General features: G+C 40.1%; 2 protein-coding genes across 3 annotated transcripts in view; one reads left to right on the top strand and one right to left on the bottom strand.

Annotated features, from left to right (window-relative positions):
- The window catches only part of LOC134207222 (uncharacterized), a 123,585-nt gene that overhangs the window by 23,094 nt on the left and 84,090 nt on the right, over window positions 1-16,401 (bottom strand). The window lies entirely within an intron of this gene.
- The window catches only part of LOC134213033 (sodium-independent sulfate anion transporter), a 33,283-nt gene that overhangs the window by 8,254 nt on the left and 8,628 nt on the right, over window positions 1-16,401 (top strand). The window contains exon 1 of one of the 2 annotated variants that reach the window (XM_062691521.1): window positions 4,817-5,224. The exons of the other annotated variant lie outside the window; for it this stretch is intronic. Within the exon in view, the coding sequence (XP_062547505.1) occupies window positions 4,960-5,224 (265 nt within the window). The 5' untranslated portion in view covers window positions 4,817-4,959. Of the gene's footprint in view, window positions 1-4,816; window positions 5,225-16,401 lie in introns of those variants that run through there. 2 annotated transcript variants of the gene reach the window in all.

Raw genomic sequence — 16,401 nt, 5'->3', positions numbered from 1 at the left:
TTTTCTAAGGAAATTCTGGTTGAATTTTCGGAGGAATTTTTGACGGAACTTCTGTAGGATTTTTTGGAGAAACCGAGGAACTACCGATTCCTGTAAGAATTTGCGAGAATAATTTCTGGAGGATCTCCTGAATAGAGAGATGAAATTTCAGGCGGTTCTTCTGGAGAAATTTACGGAGAAATTGGAGGAATTTCTGAATGATCTCCCGTTGTAGTTTCTATGGAAAATCCTCCAAAAGGTCCTTCGAGAAATACTTCAGGAGTTTCCCCTAAAGGAATTCATTCTGAAATTCCTCCCGGAGTTCTCCGAAATGTTTTTAAGGTGAAACTCTAGAAGAACTTTCCGAAGAAACTCCTGAGCGAATATCCGAAGAAACTACTAGAGGAATTTCCGGATGAAGTTCTGGAGACATTTCCGCAGGAATTTACGAAGGAACTCCTGGTTGAATTTGCTGAGGAATTTCTGGAGGAACAGCTGTAGGTCTTTCCGAAGGATCCACTGGATAAAGAAGTCTTTTAACGATTGTCGGAGTAATCCCTGGTTGAATTCTTGAAGAAATTTTGGAAGGAATCACTGGTGGAATTTCCGACTTTACTCCTGGAGGAATTTTTGGAAGAAGTATTTCCATAGCCGTTTTTGTAGTAATTTCCGGAAGATCTCCTGGGGCAATTTCCAAAGGAACTCTTGGCGAACTTATAGCTATAGAAAGTTTTGGAGGGATTCCTGGATGAATTTCCAAAGGAACTCTTGCACGAATTTTCTGAAGATGGCCTAGAGGAATTTTAAAAATTCATTTGCTTCAGAAATTCCACAAGGGGTTCTTCCAGAAATGGAATTTTCGACGGTACTCCTGAAATAAATTTTGAAGGAATTTCCATAGCTACTTCTCTAGAAATTTCTGGAGAAATTTCCAAAGAAACTTCTGGAGTAATTCGCGGGAGTATTTTCGAAGCACTATTTGTAGTAATTTCCGGAAAAACTACTGAAGCAATTTTTGAAGGAAACCCTGGCGGACTTTCCGAAGGAACTCTTGGTGGAATTTCAGAAGAAACTTCTGGATAACTCTGCCAGACTTTCTCTTGAACTCTTGAAAGAATTTCCGGAGAAGTTATTCGGTTAATTTCCGAAGGAACTCCTAGAAGAATTTCTGGAGAAATTTCTGAAAGAACTCATAAAACACTTTCCGTAGGAACTCTTGGGCGGATTTCCGGAAGAATTCCTGAATGAATATCTAAAAGAGTTTCTGAATGAATAGGCGAAATTACGAAGAAACTCCCGTAGGAAATCCTGCAAGAAATTGCGGAAATATTATCAAAGATTTTTTTGAAATAATTTCTGGGGCTATTTCGGGCGGAATTTCTGAAGGAACTACTCAGTCCTGGCTGACTTAACGTATGAACTCTTATAGGAATTTTAGGAGAAATCCTTGGGATAATTTCTGAAGGACTTTCCGTAGGAACTCCTTGAAGAATGCTGGTGGATTTTCTGGAATACTTCCTGAAGGAGCGCCTGGAACAATTTCCCGGAGAATTCGTGGAGGAATTTCCAAAGCAACTCCTTGAGGATATTCCGGAAGAAGTATTAGGAAAGTATCTGGAAGAAATTCAGGAAGAATCAGCCATCTTTCCTGGAGGAATGTCCTTAGGGTTTCCAAAAGGAATTTCCAAAGGAAATGCTTGTGGAATTTCCGTTGGGACTTCTTGAGGAATTTTGGAGTATATGCTGATGGGATTTCTGGAGGACTACTGCAAGAATATCCTAAAGAACTCATGGAAGAATTTCGGGATAAATTTCTGGAAAAACACCGGGCTGACTTTCCGCAGAATCCCGTGAAGGATCTTCTAGATGAACTTCCGGTGTAATTCTTGGAGGAATTTGGAAATGGATATGCTGACGGGTTTTTTGGAGCTCCTTGAGAAATTTGCGAAAGAACTCATGGAGGAATTTCCGAATGAACTCTTGGAAGAATTTTAGAAGAAATTTCTGTAAAAAAAACCTCAAGCGGACTTTTCACAGAAGCTCTTGGAGGAATTTGGAATTTTCCTGGATGCACCGTAAGATATCCTGTAGCAATTTTCGGAGGAACTCCTTGAAAAACTTCTGGAAGAACTCTAGGCGGAATTTCTGGATGAACTTTTGGAGGAATTCCCTAAAGAACTCTTGGAAGGATTCTTGGAGGAATTTCCGGAGCACATTCTGGAGTAATTTCCTAAGAAATTCCGGGAGGTATTTCCGAATCTACGCCGTCGCCAACGACTGGAAATGGTCGATTACGCTTTTGCCAACAAAATTTTCATCGGCGCACAGTTGTGCTAAAAGTTCAAAAATCTTAAAAGCCTAAAAAACTGAAAATCTAAGAATAAAAAATCTTGAGAACCTTTTAACTAAAAACAAAATAATGCCAAATTTTTCATACTTTTATTACTTACAAACATTTTTTATTTCAAAATACTGTTAGTAGAAACAAAAATCATTAATTTGTTAGAATATTGTATATCGATGTGCAAATTTATGAGAAATGAAATGAAGTATAATATTTTTCTGAAATGTATTTTGGAAGCATGAAAGAAATTTCCCGAACACCCCTAAAGGCTACCTTACACCTCGGAGAAATTTTCCGAGGGATTTTGGTACCCGTGTATTTTAAATAGGCCGGGATTTTAATTTTCCATGCCCAAATCTCGAAAACATCGCATATGCAACAATACATTGGGGAAAATCCACGGACCAAATTCCCGGTGTGTGACCTCAAGGGGCCGCACACTAATTACGTAAGCAAATTGTTTTTTTCCATACAAATATTTTTTGATTTATATGGAGCGTAAGAAAATGGCAGACCCCCCTCCTCCATAAGTGCTTCCGTATTTAGTGTACGACCCCTAACCCAGCTGCCGAAAGCGAGGTTTCTTCTGGCTAGTTATTACGTCGCTTTGGTCATTACGTCAAACATATTACGTCTTACATTGTTTCATTTTGGCGAAAAAATGCCAATAAGGCAAAGACAAAGGTGCTGTTTGAACGAGATGGCGCCACAACATTTAAAGTAAAATGAATTTCCTTGTATGGACAAATCATCCGTTCTCATTAACTACGCATCGCATCAATATGAAACCTAGGTCAAAAAGCAACAAATAATTTTTAGATTTTTTGTTCCCACTACTTGTTTTACAGTTCTAAACAATAAAAGAGATTTCATTGTACCTCCATACTAAATTCTAGCTGTATACTTTACATTTCTTCAAGACTGTTCTCCACCTCGTGTGTGTGGAAGGAACATTGAAAACTTACGATATCGAACAGCAGATGTCACTAGTGTATATGCAATATTACATTGATACAAACACACAGCAACACCACCTGTCGCCTGATAATGGAAATATTGCAATTATACCGTCAGGTGTAGTGGCTGTTGTTAATATATTTAGGAAGGGCCTCAAGCGGAATTTTTGCTAGAACGCAACTGACGATCTCCTATTACGTCACTTTTTGTAACACAAAACAGATGTAATAATACATGCGATTTACGACGGCGATGATGTGCATCAAATCCGATGGATATTACAAATTTTTTTTTTTTTGCTTTGTTCTGTTGAAACATATGTTGACTCACTTTGGTGTAATCACCGCATCGGGTAGTATCGGGAATGTACCCATTAGAGGGTAGACAACTAATGATGTGTTAATTGAAGTTATCAAATTCGCATATTGTGAAAAATAACAATATGTTAGTTTCACACGCCACGAGAATTAAGAGGCGGATGACAACATTGAATGATTCAGAAAGATGGGGGACTTTAAAATAGTAGATTGTGAAACTAGTTACAAAAGGATGATTATTTCAGCACGAGTTGTAAGCAAGGTTTGCTGACTTGGATAAATAGAGGACGACATAATTATACCTTGGTATATAGGGTGAGATCCCCCAGTGCCGGACACATAAACCATTTAACGTAAAACCCTCTAACTATCTAGCTATCACAAAATATGATCATTTATGATTCATTCATTGATCATTTGGACAAGCTTTTCGACGATGTAATTTGATTATTAACATAATGATGTATTATGATGAATTTTGATGAAAAATTTCACCAAATCATTTGTCATTTACAACGAAACAAGATTTTTCGGCTGAACAAAAACTCTGCTGTACGAAACGTCATATTTCATAAATAAATCTATTAAAGTAGAAAGTAAGCACTACCTTTTGCGCGTTGGATTGATTTCACGACGACATGAGGTGTAAAATGTGCTTTGACCTTCGGATACTGAGAAGTAATAGAATAATCAAATAGTATTGTCGAATAAATCATTCATAATGATGATTACTTGTTCAATTGACACTCGCACAAAAGTCTAACGCGTCAAAATGTGACTGTTCTGTTTAACTTGCTGGCATTTGGTCTTGAAATACAAATGTCCGCATCGTTTGTGAACGTCAACTGTGTTCGCGAGAGATGCTTGAAAAAGCACCATTTTAATTCTAAGCTGTTGCAGGTCACAAATATGTACATCTCATCATTAACTTCCGTTTCCCACAATTATATAATTGCAATAGTGAGCTTCCAGCAGTCTAAAAACGATCGATTGTTCTCTGTTTGCTGGTTCAGCGAAAGTTTCCTCTAAAGCTAAACTGCTCCCCCTGTTCACAGTTCCTCGTGCCCCGTACCCGTCGTAGCCCATCTGTAAATATCTGCATACGAGTGTAGGGGGATCCACAACATTGGATTCAAGATTTGACCGATTGGTACCTGCCGGCAACGCGCCAGCCTGTTTTGCATGCGCAAATAAATCAACGCAACAACGGTGCGAGGAGGTTGCCAAAATTTGCACAGCGGTCCATTCGATCTCAGTTCGGTGCGAGCGATCGCCAAAACAAGTTGTTTCGTCGCGTTCCCGATCCCGATTCCCGTGCGTGCCTGTGCTGTTGATTCGCGAACGCCATCGATTATTGGTGGCATGGTGGTGCAAAATGTGAGAACTGACCTGCGCAAACGGGCGGTGGAACGTGTTTCCGGCTCGTGTAATGGCCACGCCGCTGTAAAGGACACGATTAGGCGACGGATAAGTATTCTGCACTGGATCGGGTCATACGAGCGGAGTGATATGCTGGCGGATTTCATCTCCGGAATCACTCTTGGGCTTATCATCATTCCGCAGAGTTTGGCGTACGCCCCGTTAGCGGGGCTTCCGGCGCACTACGGGCTGTATGCGGCTTACGTGGGTGAATACTTAGTACACTTATTCAAATTAGCCTAATTGACACGCGAGTGAGGTGCCATTTTGCGTCGATTTATGTTGAAGAAGTCGATAATCACAAGATTAGCCAATGATTGCAAAGATATTCAAACGAGATAGATAAACAATCTGAATAACTGCTATGGGAATAGCAAATTCGTCATCGTGTTTGAAATACTCTTAGCGTGTTAGAAGAGTGAAATTTTTCGCCCTTCAAACGTAATAACTGATAATTATCTGAATTGAGGTTTTGGGTTGCAAAGTGATTTAATAAAACTTCAGAATATAGCAAACACATAATATCAAAGTAATATCGTGAATTATGCTGAATTAGCAATCTTATTAATATAATTAGCAAAGGTGATTTACTATACTAACAGCTAAAAATTAGCAAGTTTATTCGCTCATTGTTCTACAGAATGGTTTTTAGCACCACTGTAGTGTACATTGTTCAAAAACTGTGTAAATCCCCATTAAAATATATGACGAAATCAAGAGGGACTTCTAATTTGGGGTTTTCCAAATGTTACAATGGTATGTGTGTTTTTGTTGACCTTTTGGGGATCACGCGTGTTTGGTAACCCAACTAAATTAGTTAGTTCTCGCTTCTGTGAAAACTTGTTGAGCATAAATCCTTGATCTTAGCCAGTATCTCAAGTCTACTTATCCAGGTGAATGAGGGCAGCAGTCACAGCAAGTGCATCATCAACACCTTACTAAAAACGATCGATCGGATACCGAAGTTCTAATATTCCGGATGGAACATTGCTCTCGGTTAGCGGCACCTCAACGAACTAAAACCAGTACTGCGTCGTAATATTGTCGGTCTAGCCTCAGACGATGGTACATCCAAGTGCTACCCCGGGTGCTAAGGTAGGTCCAGTGATTTCAGTGAAACAAAGCGTTCGGTTTTCTGATGTTGTTTCTGATGTTACGCCATTGTTCTGACACACATATACTTTGAAATTTTTTGTAGAGGTTTGTAGAGTAGAGTTTGAAATCAAAATTGAAGCTTCATCTCACATGGAAAAAATCCGAAGAGTACAATGATAATTGTACCAAAAGGTTATTATTAGGCTGTTGAATGCGTTGAATGCTACAGACTATCCTGTCAATAGTCCAATTGCACAAACTCTTGCCGACGGCCGCAGCTCGTACCGATACTGACGCCATCAAATTTCGATCTCGAAATATTGCGAGAAAATTTCACTGGATGCCATGAATTTGCTACAGTCACAGTACAGCCCTATTACTTTCTTGCGATTATAATACTTTTTCAATAATGTGCTTCAGATAACACTGAATCATCAATTTGACGCCACAATACAGCCTACATCTCTCCATCCTCGAATGCGCCCCACGCAGGCCAAGTCGTTCTGTACCTGGTCAGTCCACCTCGCTGGCTGCGCTCCACGCCGTATAGGAAGCATTCAGCATTCAGCTGTTCAGCATTCTTGCATCATGCCCTACTCATCGTACCCTTCCGGCTTTAGCTACCTTTTGGATGCAAGGTTCGCCAGATAGCTGGATGAGCTCGTGGTTCAACCTCCGCCGCCATACACCGTCTTCTTGCACACCGCCAAAGATGGTCCTAAGTAGAGGTGTGCGCCGGTCCGATATTCGTCGGCGGCGGCGTTTGTCAGAATTTTTGATCGGCGGCGGCGTTTTCGGCGTCACGCCGAAAGCCATTTTTGCCGGCGGCGGCGGCGTGAATCGGCGTGGCGATTTTTTTATCGCTTTTCTTTAAATTATTTTCGCATTTTTTGGGATATTTTCAAGACATTAAAGGAAGAATCTCTTGAGTTTCGCATGAAAAATCTAATGAACTTCTCCAGAAAATTCTATAAGTTTTTCCAAAATTTGGAAATTATTTTCGGATTTTCCATGGGAACTACTTTGAAGTTTCGAGAAATATTTGGAATTTCCATATAAAATTGTTTCGAATTTCCCCATAATATGGGAAACTTCAGAATTTTGACGAAAAATGGTTCTTAACTTTTACAGGAAAATCTTCGGAAATTCACGGAAAGTTTCTGTTGGGTATTCTTCGCAATTTGCACAAAAATCTTCATAATTTCAGGTAGAATGACTTTCTCAGTCTTGAATAATTTGGACGGCAGTTTGGCATGGCCAATGACTAAACACTTAAACAGTAAATTCTTAAGAATTTCCATGGGAGGCTCTATAGAGTTTTTAAGGAAAATTCTCTGGAATTTTTACGAGAAGTTCTCCGTAAGTTTAACGGAAACTTTAGAATTTCCACGGAGGATTGTTCAAAATGTAGATTTCATAAAACCTTTGGATTTCAACGGAAAATTGTTCCAAATTATTGGATTTCTACCGAAAATTCTTTGTACAGAAGACGTTCGATAACTGGAAGTCATTTAACTACAAGGCTTTTAACTGCAATTCGATAGATACATCAGTTTTACAGGGTTCGGACAGCTGAACTTCAAAACGATGTCAAAGTCGATGAACTGCATTAGGGTCTCGCCGAAATTTCTCACCAACACGAATGCAGGTTCGTGGTTGCAAACAATCCCATTTGATTTTGCCGTGACAGCTGCTCGTGGTTGCAAACAAACCGAGTAAAAGTGTGAGTGAAACGTGCGTGTACGTACACGATCGCTGAAAGCCTAATTGCGCTGCACAATCAGGTGCACTTCTATTGCATCTGACGTCGTCTGACAATTGTTTGGCGTCTAGAATGCGTCGCAGTTATCGAACGGCATTCGCCAACTGGACCGAAAACATGTTGCGGTTATTGAACGACTAGCGTAAAGCCTGTCCACGTTATATTTCGGACACCCATCATCCATTGCTATTTAAAAAAAAATACAAACCACTGAGGAGATCAATTTACATGACAGTTGAATCTCTCCGCTATATGTTATTCTTTCAGCGGTTTTTATTCTTGTCCAAAGCGATGAAATGGCCAAAAATCAATTGGACATTGACTCAGTGTTGGAAATTTAACGTGGACAGGCTTCATTGTCCAAAAGAAATTCTTGGGAAATTCCATTGGCCGAAAGCGACATACACACTTAGTTTTTATTTCTGCAGCTCGGCAAAAATCCGCACAGCCGTGCGCCGAACTGGAGAATTGGCCGAAAAAGTTGTTTGCCCTAACAGGTCGTTTGGCCGAATATGTCATCAGACCGAAAATGTCGTTTGGCCGAAATGGTCGTTTGACAGAATGGGTCATTCGGCCAAAAATATCGTTTGGGCCTACAGGTTATACGGCGGTTATATATATTTGAACAGACCCTTATTGCATAGAGGAAAAAAATTAAAAATGTTGAAAATTGTTTATTTTCTTTAAAATAGCATAAAATATACTAATGCATAATAATTTATTGTAACATGTTTTAAATCCTACCAATTTTTTTCTCAAAAAACTGTTTGTTACGCGTTACGCATACGTTAGTTCTGGAAATTGTTACAGATTGTTACGAGGGGGTGGGGGGTTCTCAAAAACAACGTTTTTCGCGTGACGTAATATTTGAACAGATCCACTGAACGGGTAATTTGCAGTTTTTGAACACTCATCATACTTAACAAAGAGCAACGAAACATTGGACAAAATTTAAAAATTTGTTCTAATGAATCAGACTGCATACTGGCCTTTAAGTCAAAAGTCATCTACCCAAATCCCATTAAGCCGAATTGAACGTTTATCCGAAACTGTTATCAGGTCGAAAATGGTTTGACCAAAAATGTAGTATGACAGAAAGCGACATACAGCCAAAATGGACATTCAGCCGAAATGTTAATTTGGCCGAAAAAATCGTTTAACCGAAAATGCTGTTTGGTAGGAATGGTCATTTGGACCGAAAATGTCTTTTCTGCAAAACAATCCTTCCGGCCAAATGGAATTTTCTGTTTAATGACCTATTCGGCTGATCGTCTTTTTGGGAAAATGATCAATTGAGCCGAACGATACTTTTTCAAAGTAGGAAGTAAGATTGCAGAAAGGACATTCTTGGGCCAAACGGCTTTTTCTGCCGAATGGCACTTTTGATAAAATGATCCATATTCGGTCAAACGACTTTTTCAGCCGAACGTCATTTTCAGCTAAATGACCTGTTAGGGCAAATAACTTTTTACAAGTCCGGCCAAATTTTCTATTTGCTTTCAGCCAAACTACATTTTCGGTCAAACCAGTTTTGACCTGATGAAAGTTTCCGTTAAACATTTAGTTTTGCTAATTGGTACATGGCTAGATGTTTTTTGGCCTAAGGGTTAGTATCGACTCAAAAATAGAGAGGCTACGGAATTTTGTTAAATGGTCGATCAATTGACAAAAAGTCTAATTAACCAAACGAGTGACCATTTTTGATCATATTATCCGTTTAGTCCGAAGTTCAGTGTCATTGATATTTGGCCGTATGACCCGTTGGACCGAATTACATTTTCGGCCAAATGGACCATTCTGTCAAAAAAACCATTTCAGCTAAACGGCATTTTTGGCCAACGATTATTTAGGGCAGATGACCAACTAGCAAACGCCTTTTTCGACCAAGTTACCAGTTCGGCCCGTCTGTCGCTTTCGGTCAATGGAATTTCCCAAGAATTTCTTATCGAAAATAGAAAGAATTTTCTGAAGTAATAAAAAAAATCCTCAAAAATTCCGAGCATTTTTCCGTTGTTTTAAAGTTGGCTATGCCAAACTAGCCGTCTAGTGCTGAACTTCTCCCTGTGTAAAAATCACACTTATTAAAGATAAAAAAACTAGCCGTCTTAAATAATCTAGATTGGCAAAGTCAACGTTAAAGCGTCACTTTCACTAATTTTCTGTGTAAATTTCAAAGAATACTCAACAGAAACTCAATCAGAACTTTCCGAATATTTTCCTGTAGAAATTTGGAACAGCTTCCTGTGGAAACTCTGAAGAGATTCGCATGTACATTCGAAACAGTGTTCCTTGGTAAATCCAATAAGGGCTGCTCTTGGTAATTCTATAATGTCCATTCCGAATGTCCATTTCGAACAAAGAGTAAATTCGGCTATTACGCTATTGTGTACTTAGTTTGTTATCAGAAACCAATATCAAAATTAGTTTTCGATTTGCTCTCATCGACAGCAGCAATAGTTTTTTACTTGATTCACAGTAAGATATTCGAATCATTTGCAAAATAGATAGTGAAAGATCTGAGTATAGGGCTAACCGTAATTTAAAAAAAAAACATTCAAAGAAACAGGCGATGAAGTAATGATTGAAAATCAGAACGAAAATATCCCAGGACTTTGGAGAGTTAAAATTACGGGGAAAACCCAAATATCTTAGGCCATACTACAAGTTATGCAAAAATGTATCCAAACAACAAATAATGATGAATAGCAAAATTAAGTTCATTCAAGTGAATCTGCACCACGCAAAGGGAGCAACAGCTGTACTTTGCAAGAGATTTGCTGAGAGCAAACTGGATATTGCGTTAGTTCAGGAGCCATGGACGAACAACAGTAAAATCTTAGGTATTCCTACGAGTACTTCAAAAATAATTTACAAAAATGGACAGCAACCCCCCAGGGCTGCAATTTTGGTGAATGAAAAAGCAAAAATTTTTCCAATCACAGAATTCATTGAACGAGATACTGTTGCGGTAATGATGGAGGTACCGACAATTCGTGGAAAAACGGAAATATTTGTTGCCTCTGCATTCTTTCCGGGAGATGCTGATGATGTGCCTCCACCAGAAGTCACCGCTTTTATCTCTTATTGCAGAAAGCAAAATAAAGCTTCATTATTGGTTGCGACGCAAACGCTCATCACACAATATGGGCTAGTTCGGATATCAACAAAAGAGGTGAGCACCTGTTAGACTACATCGCAAAAAAACGAAGTAGACATATGTAACAGGGGAAATAAACCAACCTTTTCAAATGCCATCAGGCAAGAAGTTCTTGATTTAACCTTGTGCAGTCATACACTTTCGGAAAAAATCAAAAATTGGCATGTATCAGATGAAACATCTCTATCTGATCACATGCACATATTATTCGAATATGAGGCTGGAAATCAACTCATAGAAACCAAAAGAGATCCCAGGAAAACTAACTGGGAATTGTATAACTCAAATTTAATAATAGAGGCGGAAAACGTTAGCACCTCTTTAAACTCTTGTCATGGACTTCGAAGCAACTTTCCTGCTTGATACTGCAATCTTTTCAAGTCAGCTGCACTGCTAAGGAACTTTCTTCAAATAGAGACGTTCATTGGTGAAATACCAATCTTTAAAAGATGCGAAAGAAAACCCGGAAACTCTTTAACAGGGATAAACGCACACAACAGTGGGATCAATACAGATAATCCCTCACTACTTACAATAGAGAAATTCGTAGATCTAAAAGGATAAACTGGAGGCACACTTGTAAAAACATTGAAAGTACTCCAGTTGCTGCCAGACTGCAGAAAGTCCTTGCTAAGGATCACACAAATGGTCTTGGGACTATTAAAAAAGATGATGGTTCTTTTACCAAGACAACTTATGAAACATTAGAAGTAATGATGCAAAAACACTTCCCATGTTCTATCATCAATTTACATGAAGACCAGAATGTATCTGTATCGCAAACTAGTGTAAATGAAGCCAGGCGAGATATTCAACAAACGAATAAGGTCACTGGGATGAATTGCACTAGGAGCGAAGCTAGTACTCTGGCCAGTGAAATATTTACTGAACAGAAAGTAGAATGGGCGATTGATTCTTTTGCACCCTTCAAAGCGCCAGGTAGGGACGGAATTTTTCCTGTACTACTACAAAAGGGAAAAGAAATCTTAGCACCCATTCTGACTAAGATGTTCCGATCAAGCTTAATATTAGGCTATATACCGACTGCATGGAGGGGAGTGCGTGTCACATTTATCCCAAAAGGTAATAAGAGGGATAAATCATCCCCAAAATCCTTCAGAACAATTAGCTTATCGTCCATCATATTAAAAATAATGGAAAAACTAATAGATGAGCATATAATTTAATATATTTAACGAAAACTCCTCTAAGCGGAAATCAGTTCGCGTATCAGGAGGGAAAATCTTCAGTAACAGCGCTTCACAAGCTAGTTACAAAGTTGGAAAGATCTTTTGAAGCAAAAGAAATCTCACTTGCAGCGTTCCTTGACATTGAAGGAGCATTCGATAACACATCTCACAGTTCAATGAAGGATGCTATGTTGAAACGAGGTTTCGATGTATGTATTGTTGATTGGATTGGCGAGATGTTATCAAAAAGAGAAATATCAGCCAAGAGCAGTAAAAGGGTGTCCCCAAGGAGGCGTACTATCACCTCTATTGTGGTCTTTAATCGTTGATGATCTTCTCAAACAACTGGAGGCTCGTGGCTTCGAAGTAGTTGGCTTCGCGGATGATATAGTTATATTGGTGAGAGGAAAATATGACTGTGTTATTTCTAACCGAATGCAAATTGCCCTAAATTTCACCACACTATGGTGTGAAAAAGAAGGATTAAACATAAATCCTTCAAAGGCCACATTGGTGGCGTTTACAAGGAGAAGAAATCATTCTTTTCCTACTTTAAAATTGAAAGGAGCAGATTTGAAGTTTTCAAACTCAGTCAAGCATCTTGGAGTTAGACTTGACAGTAAGCTGAATTGGAACTTACATCTTGAGGAAGCATTGAGTAAGACTACTAATGTTTTATGGATAAGTAAGGCGACATTCGGTAAAAAGTGGGGACTGAAGCCAAAAATGATGCAATGAATTTATACGGCGATTGTGAAACCCAGTATCTCATATGCCGCATTAATATGGTGGCCAAAAACAAAAGAAAGGGTGGTTCAGAAAAATTTGGAAAAACTTCAAAAATTGGCTACTCTTTCAATAACTGGTGCAATGAGAAGCACGCCCAAAATAGCGCTAGACGCTTTGCTGCACGTGCTACCATTGGATCAATTTATTCAGCTAGAAGCAGAGAAGAGTGCTTTGAAGATCAAAAGAGATTCAAACCTCTTCGAAGGTGACCAAAAAGGACATCTTAGTATTCTAAACAAAATAAATATCAACTCACTTATCACAAATAATGATGACTGGATGAGGAGAAGATACAACTTTTGTCGTTGTTTTGATGTAATTAATCTTGAGCGAAATACATGGGCAAACGGTGGACCAAATCTTCGCTCAGGATCAATTGTATTTCACACCGATGGTTCAAAGCTGTACAATCAAGTTGGGACAGGCGTGACTGGCCCAGGGATAAATATTTCGATTCCCATGGGCAAATGGCCAACTGTTTTCTAAGCTGAAGTTCAGGCTATTCTTGAATGCTCTAAATTATGCTTACGCAGAAATTATAGGCATTCAAATATTTGCATAATGTCTGACAGTCAAGCAGCATTGAATGCTTTGAAATCAGCAATATGTAGATCTAAACTCGTTTGGGAATGTAATCAGTCACTCCAAACCTTGGGTAGTCGTAACAAAGTGAACCTGTATGGGGTTCCTGGTCATTGTGGCATTGAAGGCAATGAACAAGCTGATATGCTGGCCAGACTTGGTTCATCTCGACAATTCATAGGTTTCATTTTGTGGTGTTTCTGCGTGTTCTCTTCGAATGGAACTCAAATCTTGGGAACAATATAAAATAGAGGACATTTGGAAAAACACATTGATTGCGAGGCAGTCTAAACGTTTCATCACACCAAACGTATTTATCACTCGCAAAATTCTAGATCTTTCAAAAAAGATCTTAACACATACACAGGCCTTATAACAGGCCATTGCCCGAGCCGATATCACTTGAAGCTATTAGGAAAACTTCAAGATGATGTATGTCGTTTCTGCGGCATACATGGAGAAGACTAGGAACATCTGTTATACAATTGTCCGGCAATTTTTAGAAAGAGATTACAGTTCTTCAACAAGGGGCTGATAGAACCCTCAGAAGTTTGGAGAACAAGTCCCAATATGGTAGTACGATTCATCAGAACCATAATACCGCATTGGGATAACGCTGGTAGTCAAGGTAATGCAATTGCTCTAAATAGTAATGATGCGTCAACTTGACAAAGCTAGATCAAATGGGGCATATATCACAATAGATCTAACAAATGGTCGCAGTGATTAAAATACCCAACAAGGAAAAAAAGATTTTTCTGCAATACGTTTGTTATTTTAACCGTCAAAACGACCAAAAAGATATCAAATTAAGAAGACATAATCGATGATTTCACAACATTAAAACAAATTATTGATTTGCTCTCAAGCTTTGCTCGGGTAGACTTCTACCAAATAGTCTTTTCGTTTGAACAACATATTCCGCCAAACAACTTTCAACCTTGTGGCCTTCAGCCAAATGGTTTTCTGCCGAACGACTGTTTGCCATTCAAAAATTTAATTTCAATGAGATTTTTTTTAAATTTCAACGGGAAATCCTTTGCAATTTTTCACACGAAGTTTTGCTTAGTTTTTACGGAGAGCTTTTCGAAATTTGAACAAGAAATTGTATGGAATTTTCATGGAACTCATTGGTATCTTCGCGAAACATTCTCAGTTTCAACGTGATGTTGTAAAGATCTATCAGGAAATTATACGGAAGTTCCACTGAATCTTCGCAATTTCCACTGAAAATTTTGTGGACTTCTTCAAATTTGAATCGGCGTGAAAATTATAAATCAGCGGCGTGACAAATTTTAAACGGCGGCGCGCCGATGCAAAATGTTGGCGGCGGCGTGCCAAAAACTGTCGGCGGTGGCAGCGTGGCGCGGCGGCGCACACCTCTAGTCCTAAGTACCCGTCTCTCGAATACTTCATGTCCATAGAGTACTACCGGTCTTGTAAGCGTTTTGATCATGACACATATGGTGCGTTAGATGATGATGCACCTTCGTATTTCACGACTAACATTATTATCATTACCGTTAGCAAGGGTCCAATGTAGACGAATTCATCGACTACCTCGAAGATATCCCCGTCTGTCGTAACACTGCTTCCCAGGAGGGCTTTTTTTTTCTTCCTAAGCAATGGAGGGGGAATCTGCTCAACAGACATCCTGGGTTGTCCAGGAAGTGCGGGGTTAGGGACCACCTCCAACAGCAAACGAGGGAGGCAGGACTTCATCCCCGACCCGCTAGACCGTTTCCATTGCCGCCAAGCCCATAGTCCCTTCGGTACAACCAGAAAGTAATGCTTCAAAGCGGGGCCAGTGCACAACGCACCCTCGAAGTTAGCTGCGTGTCCTTGCAGCACCGAACATCGTGACTCGCTTTTTTAGAAGAACCCATGGTATCGTGCCAGCGCATTGCCGGCTTTCCAGGTGGCCTTACCACGCCCTATGTCCTCGGAAGGTGGGAAGGGTCGACTTCGCGCCTGCTTCCCTCTGCACGACTGGTATCGAGAATGATGATGCCGCGTGCATCCCAAATTGACCTTTCTGCGATAGGTTCTATTTACCAACACACAGAGGTACTTGCCGACGCGGTGCCTACGCCTGCCCCAGCCTTGACAAGGACCCCTTTCCATCCTCGCCCGGATGACCGACGCCGCGAAAGCGACGATACCGTGTTGTTCTTCGTACGGCCACTTGTTCGATAAAAGGATCGAGTTCGACTACAGAGCATGACCACCGGTATGACCCATGAAGCCGACACCGATCCCTTGGACCACCTCTTATTTGCGCCTGAACTAGCCATCCTTGAGTCCACGTGCCACCTTCTGTGTAGCTCCGAGACGATTTGGGCGATAGCCGATAAAACGGCGTTCCAGCCAACTTCATCTTTACACATCCTCCGAACTAGGTGTCCAGACCACATGTGGCAAGCATGTGGCCACGCATTGCGCGAAAACGTGAGCACACGAACAACACGTGTTCCGCCGTTTCCTCTTAACCTGCGCACACCAAACATTCGGGCGAGGCCGAGCAAGCCAGCTGCGTTACCTGCACTGTGATTTTGCAGCACGCCTAAACGCCGGGCACATCGAACCCCCCATGGGGTGCTTGCTGTTCGCAGCTTTGCTGAAACAAATTAAACAATTGGGAGGTATTTGAGGTTATGGCTTTCAGTCTTCTTATGCTCAAAAACGGGTTTTACGTTTTTATCCGACGTTTCGGTTACATATATTGTACCTTTATCAAGGAGTTAACACAGTTCGATACAAACAGAATAGAAGTGGCGCTAAAAACGTACTACACGATAGTTCCTGGTGCC

Source organism: Armigeres subalbatus, chromosome 1, assembly GCF_024139115.2.
Source record: "Armigeres subalbatus isolate Guangzhou_Male chromosome 1, GZ_Asu_2, whole genome shotgun sequence".
Lineage (NCBI taxonomy): Eukaryota > Metazoa > Arthropoda > Insecta > Diptera > Culicidae > Armigeres > Armigeres subalbatus.
This window is presented reverse-complemented; position numbering and strand designations above follow the sequence as displayed.